Below are 14,614 nucleotides of genomic sequence, written 5' to 3'. Positions count from 1 at the left end.
TATTTCTTCAGAGGGGTTTTGAGGCAGCAAGATATAATGTGATTTTTATCTTTGGTTTGTAGTCGTATCTTTAGACAGATTAAAAAAAGGGAAAGACTTAACAAGGAATTTTTATTTTGATGACCAAGGCAGTGGCCTGATGTTTCCTCCCGTGTTTCCAGGCTGACCTTGGTCCCGACAAGTATCTGTCAGATAAAGATTTTCAGTGTCTAATCAAACTTCTGCCTTCCTGTTTGGTGAGTACAGGTCTTTCTATTATTCTTGGTGCTGATGACAGTTTCGTAATGTTTTCTTGTAAGTGACCATGGACAGAAGAGCTGAAAATACTTTACAGGCTCAAGAGAATGGGAGAGGTACAGTGGATTTCGGTTCAGACTGAAAATGTTCAGGTCTCCTCTCGTAGACCAGAGGCCATTTAAATGGCACTCGTGACCTCTACACAATCCGTGAAACATGCAGTAGTTTAACTTTTGCGTTTTAAGCAAATATCAGAGTAGGAAAGCAGCCACTTCTCTGAGCCTCTTGTTCTCGGTGAAGATTTTATATCAGTGAAATTCAAAGATCTCTTTCTAGCCTGAAAAAAACAGAATTAATAGAGGTTTAGATAAATTGTATGAGGGATTCTAATCCAACGCTTTCCGTGGAAAGAATTACGTGTATTTCAAAATATATGCAGAAAGTCTTCAGGAAAAGGCCAGAAATTTGAGTTAGCATTGATGTTCTTTATCTGTGGTCTGCATGAGGATGTGGGACCCTTGAATGAGTCACTCACGGACTAAGCACAGTTCCTCTGATCTGTCCAGTTGGTTTGGCGAGTTCGTTTTGAAGATCCAGTGTTTTGTCAAGCTGGCAAAAGCAAGCTTTCAGTGAGGTGTGATGCCTGACCTTTGGGTTTGATTAATTGTCTCACGCAGGCTGTGAGCACCCAATTCTAAATTTCTTTTAATGTATGTGCTTTTTAAAAAGAAGATAGTGTAGGTATGTGGTGCATGTTAATTATAGAAAGAAAACACAGAAAATAAAAATAAAATAAAACTTGTCTATAATTCCAACCAACCAGAATTACAAACCCAAATGTCCAATTGTTACTTTTCTAGAATTTTAAATGATTATTTTCAAAAAATTGTATACTTACTGTTTTAAAACCTGATTTTGTTGTTGTTGTCAATGGTATATACCATGAACGTATTTTGTAGTTAATAAAGGTAGTGTAATTTCATTAGTATTGTTTGCATGGAATTATCATTGACTGTACCTCAATTCATTCAACTAATCTACTAGACATTTGGATCTCCTCTTGTTTTTGCTCTTATTAAAAAAAAGTAATAGTAAACAATTTTCACTAAACATCTGTACCCATACTTAATTATTTTTATAAGATGACTGGAATTAATTAGTAAGTAATTGTAGGGAGCTATTTTGAGACTATGTAAATAACCTGTTCTTTACCAAACCCACTTGTTTCAGCATTCATAGACATTTTCTAACTCCGTCACTCCTCTTATATATTTATTACTTGGCATTCTACTGTAAGAAAGAGCTTCCTGTTCTCTCTTCTTTATCTATTTATATCAATATGGACTCAAGGATTTTTATTTTATTTGTTGGGTTTCTTTTTGAGGTGATGAAAATGTTCTAAAATTAGATTGTGTGGCAGCCGCACACCTCTGGATATACTGAAAATCATTGAGCTGTACACTTTAAACAGGTGGATTATAAATGGATGTGAATTACATTTCAATAAGGCCATTAAAATATCAACAGCCACCGTTTTGATGTGATGATCAGCGGAAACTTCATGATCAATCACTATTTTTCTAGGCACACCTTCCAGTCCCCAACCCACTTGATCCCTGCCTGTCAAATTCTCGCACAGCCCAGCTCCCAAGGTTTAAAATCTTCATGTTACTCGTTTGAGCTAATGGACACTAACATCTGAAGCCAGTTGGTCCATGTAACCAAAATTCCAGGTCATATGAGGACTTCCCTTTCAGTCATTAAATAATGTGTCTTGCTCCCCAGCCCACTTGGTGGACGTCAGTGTCCTTCTCTCAGGAGGACAGTGTGAATCATCATATTACACACTCCAGCAGAGGGACAGGAAGAGTCATGCTAGCTGCCCTGGAAAGGGGCCAGATGCCAAAAAATGCTGTTTTTGCTTGTTTTCTAGCTGTTAAGCTCCCTGGCTGGGCACCAAACAGCAGTGTGGACTGTTAGGCCAAGCTGTGAGTGCTACACACTGATCCTGGTTCCCACTTGGTTGTGCTAGGATTTGGCTGTATTCTTCACCAATTTACAGAGGCAGAATATTAAAACCACTATTCCAAAAACTCAGACTTTCCCTCTCATCTGTTATTATACTTTGGTCTGAACTGCACGAATATGCACACCAAAGCAGGTGCCCTCACCCAGGGAGCTTAGTAACACATCCGTTACCCACTCCCTTTGGTCACTGTAATTTATGTTCCTTCTCTCATCTAAAAAATGAGTTACTAGTTGATCATCTAATGACTTGAAAACGCCATGAGTTCAGGGAATATTCTGCATTTATATGCAATTAAATTATCAAGCTGATACTTGACTCTATAACCAGATCCTGGATCTACGAGGACCTAGATGCTGACGCAGATACATGTGAATTTCTTTTCTGTTTTGGCAGCACCCTTACATCTATCGTGTTACCTTTGCCACAGCTAACGAATCCTCAGCGTTGCTAATTAGGATGTTTAATGAAAAAGGAACTTTGAAGGACCTGATCTACAAGGTAGTTGTGGTGCAAGTTCCTGGTCATAAAGAAATTCTCACGTTCTTTAAGAACTAGTTGATACTTGATCCCTAAGCTTCCACACGCGAGGCCCTGAGGATTTAATTTTCATTTTATTTGCGGTTTATTTTTTATTCTAGCAATAGAAACTACCTGATTTGATCAAAGAGCATTCCTTTCCCCACATGAGGGAAAGTTGGACATTTCATGATTATACCATTGCATTGTAGGCTGCTCTTAGGTCAGTTTTAAAGTTTATGTCTTTCATTTAAGAAAGCAATGTTGAACTATCTCAATAAAGCTGGAAAAAAAGTTTTTTAAGAAAGTAATACTGAGAAGCTTTATGTAAAAACTCATAGGAAAAGAGATCAAATTTATGATTACAAGAGAGGGAGGGCTGGGGGAGGTGGGGAGGGGGAATTGGATGAAGGTGGTCAAAAGGTATAAACTTCCAGTTATAAGATAAATAAGTAATGTAACAGAGAACTTGATAAATACGATTAACACTACTGAATGTTAAAAAAAAAAAAAAACAATACCAAAAAATTGTAACAGTATACAAGACTTTGGTGTCCGCTAAGGTCAAGACCAGGAGCATCTTGTAGAGAAGGGGTGGAACCCAGGTCAGCCTCCTTCTATTCACTATATAGACCGTTGTTCTTAAAAGCCCACATCCTACCAGCTGGACTCACCTGGTGACCCCAACCACTTCAAGTCTTGCCTGTTCAGGGAGGCTGTGTATAGAATTCCACCCCCCTGCTTGCTACCTTCTTATGTCCTCTTTGTTCCTTTCCAAAGGCAAAACCAAAAGACCCATTCCTAAGGAAGTACTGCAACCCTAAGAAGATTCAAGGCCTTGAACTCCAGCAAATAAAAACATATGGGCGGCAAATATTAGAGGTAAGAGGTATTTAATTTCTGTTTAAGTTGCATTGGAATTCATCCAGCATCACAGTGTTCTTTTGGGAAAGTTCTCAGGCGATAGCCGAAATAGTTTAAGTTGTCTGATCCCATATAAACTGATGGCATTACCGTATTTTATCCCCAAAAAACAAATATTTGAGACTAAGGCAGTAATTTAGATCAACAGCATTCCAGAAGCTTAGCTGTTGGAATAGACTGTCTGATTTTTAAGAACTTTTATTGTGTGGATACCAACTTTTGTGTTATTTCTGGTTGATCTTTATGTTTGTGCCAAGATTCTTGCTTTTGTTGTATCATATACACAAGCATATGGCTCCCTTACAGAAGTCTGACTGTCCTGAAAGGCCTTTCCCACATCACCCCCTAGTAGCATTCACCAAGCTTCTTGGATTGTCCAGCCCTATCAGTGAAAACAATTTAAGCACGACCCCCCCCCCCCAGAGTTTTATATATTTAACTATTATGTACATGTGTTACTACTAACATATTGTGTGTATTATAAGTTAAGAAAGAATGAGATTAAAAACAAAACAGGTAGAGAAGCTGTACCATTATCTTTCCATCCTCAGGGGATTGTCTTGGGCACCCCCTTTGGCGAGCACTGCTCTGGTTCATCAGGCCTTTGCAGGGCTGTGTGCGGGCATCTCTGTTACTGGCTGAGCCACTGTTTATTAAATGGCAGTTGAAAAGTTTGCTTCTTTTTTTGTGGGAGGCTGTCATGTGTTTCTAATAATAAATAGCCGAATATATTCTGAGGCAAGACAAGATTAGAGATGTTTTCAGCGCAGCCCCTTTTCCTGAATAATTGGCCGAAGCTCTGGCACTACAGCTTTATTCATCTGTGCCGGAGGATCTTTGCCCTGAAGAGAGCTGGCTTGTTGGGATCAGAAAGGGCTTACAGTAGAGGCTTTTAGCATCAAAGCTGTGAACTCCAAGCAGACACAGGCTGCTTCTCTGTTCTTTGGAAATGAGGGAGCTTGGCGTCGCGTCTTCACAGCCGGAAAGGATTCAGCATCACTCCCTTTTCCAAAGAAGTGGATGGAGGTGGCATTTCTCTTCAGGTGTCTCTCCAGTGACCTGTTTGGTTTTGTTTCAGAATATATTAACTTAAAAAACAAAGTTTCACCTGTCTTATATCTGAATGAATTTTGGTGGGGGCAGGGAATGTAACCTCTACATATATTTCACTAGGTACTAAAGTTTCTACATGACAAAGGATTCCCTTATGGGCATCTTCATGCCTCCAATGTGATGCTAGAAGGGGACACTTGCCGGCTGCTAGACCTTGAGAATTCCTTGTTGGGCCTTCCTTCCTTCTACCGATCTTACTTCGCACAATTCAGGAAAATCAATGTAAGTTGCTGAAAGTCATGAAACAGCAGGCTCATGTTTAGGTATCAGTTATCCCCACGACAGGACCCATGATATGCCCTTGTAAGAAATATGCACTAAGCAGTGAAAGGTGCAGTTGGGGTAAGGCAATGCCTACTGGCCCTGTTTTTCCCACAGAGCACCGCTGTATCTCCAGGAGGCTAGTTGAGATGGTAGCTGGGACAAGGAGAGGTGTGGAATCACTGATTGAAAAACCATGGAGGGTAGGACCAGGACCACTGGTCAGAGCAATACCTTGTGAGCTTTTACAAAAGGCTTTGGAGTTGGGTTGACAGTACCAATTATAAGTGGGGTTGCCCATGGGCCATGTTTCTCAGCGGAAGCCTGCGACAGGAGCCTTGGGATTCACAAAGCCAACGTGAGGTTTGAGCATTCTGCTGCTCTCTTTCCTTCTGCAGACATTGGAGAGTGTGGACGTTCACTGCTTTGGCCACTTACTGTACGAAATGACTTACGGACGACCACCAGACTCAGTGCCTGTAGACTCCTTCCCTCCCGCACCATCTATGGCTGTCGGTCAGTATGGGGTTTGGAGGGGTCTTCTGGGCCCTGGTAACATGCATGGCTACTCACCCCATTTCCAGAGTCCAGGGAAGGCCCAGAGGAAGTTGACATGCTCCACAGCCAGAAAGTCTTACTCATTTAAAAGTGAGCTGAGTAACTTCCTTAAATGCATTTTGCTGAAAATTCAGATGGCTTGTCTATTTGTCGGGCTCTCTGAAACCTCGGGGACATTTTGGAAGCAAGAGGATATAAAGAGAACTATAGCCATTCTGATACAGAAGCAGAAGCCAGGAGCAGGCAACTTGAAGCCAGTCTTGGAGACTCAGGCAGGTGTCAGGAGTAGGACCTGCAAGGAACAAGAGAGCCAAGGGCTGGACACCTTAGAGGAGGAGAGCCTGGCAGGCCCAGAGCTGGGAAAGGCAGAGAGGAGTGCAGACACCTGGCACGTTGGGTCCAGGAGCCCTGCCAGCATTACTGAGGGGGCTGAGGAGAGCCGGGGGGTGGTTGGGAGGCACCTGTAGGAAGGAGGGATGTAGGGCTTGGTGTAGACCCATCCAGGGGCCCTTTCATCCCCTGCACAGCCAGCTCTGCCAGAGCAGGGAGAGGGGAGGGCGGAGTAGCTCTTGGACCACTGTGCCTTCTAGGCATGCAGGTCAGCCCCCCACCAGGGTTAGTTCTGTGTCAAATGAGGTAGGTAGTTCCAGAGAACAGGCCCCGAGACTACTTTGGGATGAGTCTGAACAGCTGAAACTGAACAGTGACCTGCAAGTGGAAAAATCTGGCTGGTTTTGTTTATCTTATCCAAGGTGTTGGATGGTGAGATACCAACAGTTGGCATTTTGTGTGCTGGTTTTGACTAAAAGCAGGCAAGCATCAAAATGTCTTTCAAGTTCAGAATTTTACTTCTGTGTAGTGTTTACTTCTCTTTTAAGAGAGCAAACACATTTATGAATGATATCTTGAATCCTTCCTCCAATTATCTCTGAAATATATTTAGCTTTCTGTCAGCATGTGGTTCCTGAACCGTTTCTTTTGAGTCATCAGTAACATCAGTGCTGCCAGCGTCCCCCTCCCCACATATGCCATCTGTCTGTGCGTGAAGAGTTTTGACACTGTCCTGATCACCCCGCAGACAGTTGTTGCAAAGCGGTGTCAAACTTTTCATCACCAAGTGGATTTGCCAGCATGTTCTGTGGAACTAAAATGTGTATCTGTTCATTTCAAGTGGCCGTGTTGGAGTCTACGCTGTCTTGTGAAGCCTGTAAAAATGGCATGCCTACCGTCTCCCGGCTCTTACAGATGCCGTAAGTCAATCACATGCCTTGTGTAACCTTCATCACTGTGTCGAGCACCGGACCACTAACCCGAGTGTCTGGTACTGGGAGAGGACGGCTGGGTCCTCGCAGAGTCACTGTGACCTGCTTGCTGATGGTCACTTGCCGCATGATATCCTGACCCTTCCTTATGACATCTCTGCACCGTAGTCTGATCTTGTAATGTCAGTGCTGTCTTCACATGCGTCTCTCCCTGTCCGTGTTGGCATTGTGTCGTGGACACGTGGCAGCCCCCGACTTGGGAAATACTGAAGCGGGGGCCGCTCTCCTCGTGAGCCTGCTTCAGTGCACCACCTGGCCCGCAGCTGGGCTGTTTCACTAGTCACTGGCCTGGGAGGGTCTGGAGGAGGGCAATGTGTCTTTGGCCTCCCGGGCACTTGCTTGTTCATTTACTCACCGGGTAATGTTTATCTAACATCTGACGTGCACCAGGCACTGTGCTAGGGGCCTCGAGCTCAGAAGACGTTCTCCCTTGATCAGGGTTATGAATACTCCGTAGTGCTCTGGGGCCTTTCCTTTAGGAAGAGGAGCAGGGAGTTTAAGAAGCATGTATCTGAGGTTAGACACGCCTGGGGGTGGGCCCAGCTTAACCACTTCTACCCTGGTGACCTTAGGCAAGTTTGCTAACCTTGGGAAGCTGAGTTTCCACATCTGTAAATAGGGATAGTCATAGTCCCCACGGCAGAGAGCTGTTGGGAGGGTTTAATGAGATGATTCCTAGTACAGTGCCAGTTACTTAAGTGCTCATTAAGTGTTAGTTATGTTTAATATTGATTCAGCTTATACTTTGTGCCCTGTGATGTACCCAGTGCTTTGTGAACAGATGTATTCAGGAAACAGTAATACCGGCAAACAAGGTGGGGCCACTTGAATTACATACAGCCAGAGCTCAGAGGAGGCAGTGATAACGTCAGGTTCCTTGTGTTTAGGGAGGGTCTGCTCCAGCCCCGGCACCATCCTAGGCCCTGGACGGGCCGTGATGCCCAGAGCAGCCCGAGCCACTGCTCCGTGCCTGTGACATTCCAATGTTCAACTGATGCTGCCACCATTAGTAACAATGTAAGCATGGAAAAATAGATCTAGTCAGGGAAACAAAACTATTTTCACACACGCTTTTAGAGCAAATGCATTTGTAGTTGTGGAACAGCCTGAATCCACTTTAACTTACTTGGTTTTGTCTTTTGCACCCCCTCTAAAGCTCTGACATTTTTCTCCCAGTCTTCCAGTTCTAAAGGGAATCCAAATACTTTTCCTTCACTGAAGTCTTTCTACCCTGTGGGCTTCAGCCTTGAGACAGCACTTGGAGAAGTGTGAACTATATTCAGTTAAAAATGTGTTGTCTGGAAGTCAGTGGACCCTTGGCCTCGAAAGGGAGAGTTGTGTCTCCACCTCCAGGCCGCCTAGTGGAGAAAAGTTAACCCTGTCCTTTCTACTTGTGATGTAGTTCCTGTTTTTTAAAAGGGGGGAAATTTCAAGGAAAGACTTACTTGGAGCCATTTGGGCACCACCCAAACAACTGTTTAAATTCTCTGACCCGTTTAGCCAAACCAGTTCAGAATTCCTCATACGATTGTTTTTAATAACATAATTTTGAAGAGAGAATTGGTTTTCTCCAAAAGCAGCTATTTCTTTTTAAGAGAGCATGAGAAACACTACTTTTCTTAGGGGAAAATTATTTTCTTGTTAGATTCCAAACAGAACGATTCCTTTCTATTTTATTCTGTTTAGGTCTAGAATAAATTTTATCTTCCTCTGGGGCAAAAAAAAAAAGGAAAACTAAGTATTCTGTTTAGAAATATCTACTGCATATATTATTTGCAATATAATATAAATAATAAAACAATATAAATATAATAAATAATTTGCAAAATTTTCTTCAAGGTGTGAATTAATTTACTATACAGCATGAGAGGACTGTTGCCCCTTGGTGGGGGCATCACCTCCGCTGCACAGCTGACCCAGTCCCCTTGGTGAGGTCTGAGGTAGTGGGGCAGGGTTCCGGAGGTCACCTTGGGTATCCCGGAAGCTCCTTTGAGTTTGTCGATAAACATGAAATGAAGAGTTAGGCCAGGCTGGGCCAGGGCTGGGGAATGTGGTGGGGACTTGACTGGCCAAAGATGTCTCATTCTGCTTTGATCCTGTTCTGAGAGTACATCTGGTTTCAGAAAGATATTTTGGTTTGTTTCCTTTCGTTACAGATTATTCAGTGATGTTTTGCTAACCACTTCCGAAAAGCCACAGTTTAAGGTAAAGCAAATTGTATCATTTCTTTGTTTGTGACATAAATGTTAGCTTTGAAAGTGAGTGTTTTTTTAATTAAAAAAAAAGAGAGAAGGTACAGTATTTATAATAAGCATGGACTGAGGAAAAACACACACTTAGGAGCGTTTTTATTTGGGGACCTTACTGAGCAGGATAAGCCAGGAGACAGGTGCTCGGATACCCTAAGGAACTGCTCTGAGGAGGTAGGGGAGGAGCCAGGATCTATGTGAATTTTTTGCTGGGAAAACCGGTAGTCAAGCATAAAAAGATTACTGCTAATCACAAAGAACAGACAACTCAAGTTAATGATTTTAGTGCTTTTCTGAGTATGAAAGATGCAAGAATATGGGGTCATTGAAATTTTCCCTTAGATATGCATCTTAACTATCCAGGGTCCTGTATATCCAAAGCACAGAACACTTCCTGGTTTTCTCCATCCTAAATCCCCTCCCAGGGCGAACCTTTGGTAGGCATGTGCAATGGGTTGCAACTTAATCCTTATAGAATAGGAATGGTGGGCAGCACTCTTTGTTTTACATAAAGAAAAACTGAAAGCAATCTAAATATTCTACAATTAGGAAAGAGTTTAATAACTTATAGTATATCTATTTGATAAAATGTATTTTATCTAATAAAAGTAAAATTTATAAAGACATTATAGTAGCATGGAAAATGATTCTTATTTGGGCTAAGGGGAAAAGCAGGATATAAAATACAGTGTGTAAAAAAAAAACCTTTGTCTAGACCAAAGACTAGAAGGAAGTACCCTGAGAAGTAACAGTGATAAGTGGTGTCATGGAAGGAGCAGGGCTTTGGAACCCCGTCAAGACACCAGGTTGATGCCTTACTTTGCTTTTGTGATACCAGCCATTTATTTAAGGCAGGGTTTCTCAGCCACAGCATTTGACACCTTGCGCTAAATAGTTCTTTGCTGTGGGGGCTGTTCTGTACACTAAGGGGTCCTTAGTCTGTACCTGCTAGATGCAAGTAGTACCCCTACCCCCAGCCCCACGTTGTGGCAATCAGAAATGCCCCAGGACACTGCCATGTGCCCCCTGGGGAGGGGAGGGGCAAAATCAGCCCCTTTGAGAGCCGCTGATCTGTGTGTTTCCTCAGTATATAGAACCAGTGAGTAATCCCAGTCTGTGGTCACTGGACAGCTGAGACCATCTACATGAATGCCTAGTTCAGCTCCTGGCCCTCCTCAGGGCTCACTGTTGGTTGGTTTTTAGTATCAGAAAGAATGGTAATTCGCTTTCTCCTCTCTGTGTTCCAAAAGAACCTGTAGCACTCTTATGATGAAATTAAATTTAGAGGGGAGAAAAGAAAGAAAACCAAAAATTCAAGGTGGGGTCAGAAGATTTACAGGTGAGGGAAACGCTTTCCTCTGTCCTGTTTTGCCAGTTAGGGGAGTTCTGACATTAACAGCTTCTTCGGATCTGAAGTAGGAAAGAAAAACTTTTAAACTGATGTCTTCTTTACTGAAATTCTTTAGGAAATGTATTCAGTTCAGCCTTGTAAGTAGATATGCTCTCCCCAGCCTGAGTAGTCCAGCCCGGGGGGTGTCATCAGTCCTTGTGCATCCCCTAAGCCAGAGAGTCTGCAGCAAAGACGCCGTGATCTCAAAAACCAGCGTCCGTCTCTTGAATATCTTTCTTTCCGGGAAGGTACACAAGAAATTGATGACATTGGTCGCCTCCATGGAGGGGGACTGGGTGGGATACTTGTTCCTGTGAACGTATCCTTTTCATGCCTTCTGAATTTTAAACCATATCCCTCTAACTGCTCAAAACTTATTTAAATTTAAGTTTTTTAAAGAATAATAGAGACAAAAAGTTCAACATGATCTTGTTGTCTGTTTTCCAGGCCTGAGCTCCTTATGATTTGAAAACTAATAAATTAAGAAATGACAGGTGCAGAATCACACCAAGTTATTGTTAAGAGTATCTTACAGCAGGAGAAATCTTAATCTTATGAAATTCAGAAAATAAATCTTTCACAGAGAAAATCCCTCTGAAGTTATAAAATATTACAATTACTTGAATTTGTGTATGTGTTCCAATAAGCTTTGTATATTATTCTGTTTTTAGTGATGATAAAAAGTCATGTAAAATTTATCCTCCTAACCATTTTTAATTGTACAGCTCACTGATATGAAGTGTGTCATATTATTGTGAAACAGATCTCTAGAACTTTTCATCTTGCAGACTGAAACTCAAGACCTGTTAACTACACCTCTCCATTTTTCCACCCCCCATGCCCTTTGGCAAACACAAGTCTGCTTTCTACTTCCATGATTTTGACTACTGTGGATAGCTCATATAAATGGAATCATACAGGATTTGTCCTTTTGTGACTGACTTATCTCACTCAGTGTAATGTCCTCAAGGTTCATCTGTGTTACAGCATGTGACAGGATTTCTTTCCTTTTTAAGGCTGAGTAATATTCCACTGTGTGTATACACCACATTTTGTTTGTCCATTCATCTACTGATGGGCATTTGGGCTTTCTTCCATCTCTTGGGTCTTGTGACTAATGCTGTAGTGAAAATGGGGTACACTTTGATATTCTGCTTTCAATTCTTTTGGACACATACCCAGAAGTGGGATTGCTGGATCATATGGTTATTTTATTTTTAGATATTTTGAGAAACTTCTATACTGTTTGATAGCCGCCATACCATTTTACATTCCCACCATTAGTGCACAAGTATTCCAGTTTTTTTCCATCCTCACCAACACTTGTTATTTTCTGTTTTTTTGATAGTTACCATCCTAATGTGTGTGAGGTGATCTCTCACTCTCGTTTTGATTTGCATTTCTCTAATGATTAGAGATGTTGGTCATCTTTCTATATGCTTATTGGCCATTTGTGTATCTTTATTGGAGAAATGTCTGTTCAGGTCCTTTGCTATTTCTTTCTTTGATTTTCTGCTCTTTATTTTTTTCAGCTTTACTGTGGTATAACCCATTTTTTGTGGCAAGTCCATTTTTAATTTGGTTACTAATGTTTTTGTTTTTAAGTTGCAGGAGTTCTTTGTATATTCCGGATACTAACCCCTTATCAGATACATGATTTCCAACTATTTTCTCCCATTCTGTGGGTTGCCTTTTCACTCTGTTGATTGTTTCCTTTGATGTGCAGAAGTTTTAAGTTTGATGTAGTTCCATTTGTCTATTTTAGCTTTTGTTGCCTATGCTTTTGGTGTCCTGTCCAAGAAATTATTGCCAAATCCATTATCACGAAGCTTTTGTCCTATGTTTTCTTCTAGGAGTTTTGTATTCGGTCTTAGGTTTAAGTCTTCGATCCAGATTTGAGTTAATGTTTGTATATGGTGTAAGGTAGGGCTCCTGCTTCATTCCTTTGCTTGTCAATATCCAGTTTTGGCAGAACCATTTATTGAAGAAACTGTCCTTTTCCAGCTGTGTGCTTTTGGCACCCTTGTCAAAGATCATTTGACCATATACGTGAGGGTTAATTTCTGGGCTCTCTATTTGTTCCACTGGTCTTTGTGTCTGTCTTTATGCCAGTATCACACTGTTTTGATTACTGTAGCTTTATAATAAATTTGAAATCAGGAAATGTGAGGCTTCCAGTTTTAATCTTCTTTTTCAAGATTGTTATGGTAATTTGAGATCCATTGCGAACTACTTGAAATACTTGAAACATGTATCATATTTTTTTTAATGTGTTAGTTTCATATGTTCATTGCTAAAAATGCTAATGAGGTGAGTGTGTTGGGGACACTGAAAGTGGCCAGGATAGGATTCAAGTGGACAGCCTGTATGTGGTTTCATTCCAGATGTCCTCCTTGCTGACCAACTGTTTCTTTGTTCAACCAGGACTTGAGAAAATCTCTAGCCATTTTACTCAATAGATAATGTACTTTCTTTTCTTTCAGATTCCCACAAAGTTAAAAGAGGCATTGAGAATTGCCAAAGAGTGTATAGAAAAGAGACTAATTGAAGAACAGAAACAGGTAAACTGCCTTTTGATCTTTTAGAGCCCCCATCCTTTGATGGGGTACTCACAGTGATTCACTTTTAATTGAGTGTTCATTCCATAAACACTTCTTATACTCTTGCTCTGGATCAGGCTCCAGGTTCAACGCTTCAAGGCAGCTGAATACTTCATAGTTCTGCCCTCAAGGAGCTCAGCCTGGGGGAAACAAACATGTCCCCCAAAGATGGTCATCCTTTACCATGGGGGTGGACTGGGTGGTGGGGTGCACACATGCTCCATACTCCAGAGGTGCTGGGGACCACGCTTATCTTCTGTAAAAGACAGAAAGGCAGGGAGGAACTGGGGGAAGAGAGAAAGGTCTTCATCTGCTGGCATGCTCTTAGCCTAGACATCCAGAGCCAAGCTTGGAGGCAGACAGGCTGAGCAAGGAAAGATTTTTCATCCAAATAATTTGATTTGGCAAAACATGTTAGAGATTTTCATTAGTACAAGATATGCTTACATTTGTGGTGAATTGTGGTCTCTTAAAGATCCACCAGCATCGAAGACTGACGAGAGCTCAGTCTCACCATGGATCCGAAGAAGAAAGAAAAAAGAGAAAGATTTTAGCTCGAAAGGTAAGCCTGGTGTCTCTCTGAGAGCTTCCTTGGAATTCTTGACTACATGTGAAGGAAGTTCTAGGTTAATGGTGCTCGTTTACTTAATGACTGATTTTGTGTTATATCTCCTTGAAAGCTAAAACTATTTCCAGACGACTGGTTTGCAGCTTCTGAAAAAAAGCCATATAATATCAGCAGAGAAATGGACCATAGAGTTTCCTGGCTTGCTGGGCTGATTATGGCCTTAATGTAATTGTGGGGAATGACTGGCCTGAGATAGTAAACTCAGCATTCTTGGTTTTATTTCTCCCTTTAGTTTTGGCTTGTGGTTTCTTCGTTGCATTAAGTTGTAAGGCCAAATATGACCTTATGTGTAGCTAGTTTAACTATGTGCCTGGAAAATGTTTTTGTTCTAACTTCCAGCTTTGGTGTGTTTAGTTTACGCTTTGCTTTTCCAAAACCCTCTCTCTTTTATTTTTAAAGAAATCCAAACGATCTGCTGTTGAAAACAGTGAAGAGCATTCAGCAAAATACAGCAACTCCAATAATTCAGGTAACTGGGTATAGATTATAGTGGGGCCCAGGTCCCAAATGTCAGGACCAGGAGTCAAGAGTTCTTGGGTTCTGGTGGCCAGAGACTGGGCAGTGTGGTGATGAATGCAGAGGACAAAAGAACTCTGTCCCCAGTGAAGGGCTGCAACAGCATTCAGAGGCTCACAGGACTCAAATGCTGGAAGGGACCTCACAGGTTCCTGGGGAACCCAGCATCTTCACTGATGGCAAGAGAAGGTTGCCCGGTCCAGAAAAAGCATGTAGCATATGGGAATATGCAGTTTATTTTAATGTAAATAAGGATATTTACTGAATTTCA

The 14,614-nt window shown here is 41.8% G+C and overlaps 1 protein-coding gene across 8 annotated transcripts in view; it reads left to right on the top strand.

Annotated features, from left to right (window-relative positions):
• PXK (PX domain containing serine/threonine kinase like) overlaps positions 1-14,614 on the top strand; it is a 68,745-nt gene that overhangs the window by 42,602 nt on the left and 11,529 nt on the right. For all 8 annotated transcript variants that reach the window (XM_074344605.1, XM_074344604.1, XM_074344599.1 and 5 more), the window contains exons 7-16: positions 162-236; positions 2,660-2,764; positions 3,563-3,664; positions 4,880-5,041; positions 5,479-5,596; positions 6,810-6,888; positions 9,117-9,165; positions 13,083-13,160; positions 13,675-13,761; positions 14,227-14,296. In XM_074344605.1, coding sequence (XP_074200706.1) covers positions 162-236; positions 2,660-2,764; positions 3,563-3,664; positions 4,880-5,041; positions 5,479-5,596; positions 6,810-6,888; positions 9,117-9,165; positions 13,083-13,160; positions 13,675-13,761; positions 14,227-14,296 — 925 coding nt within the window. The remainder of the gene's footprint in view (positions 1-161; positions 237-2,659; positions 2,765-3,562; positions 3,665-4,879; positions 5,042-5,478; positions 5,597-6,809; positions 6,889-9,116; positions 9,166-13,082; positions 13,161-13,674; positions 13,762-14,226; positions 14,297-14,614) is intronic.

This window comes from Camelus bactrianus, chromosome 17 (assembly GCF_048773025.1).
Source record: "Camelus bactrianus isolate YW-2024 breed Bactrian camel chromosome 17, ASM4877302v1, whole genome shotgun sequence".
Lineage (NCBI taxonomy): Eukaryota > Metazoa > Chordata > Mammalia > Artiodactyla > Camelidae > Camelus > Camelus bactrianus.
Note: the sequence above shows the minus strand (reverse complement) of the source record. Positions and strands in the feature narration are given on the sequence as shown.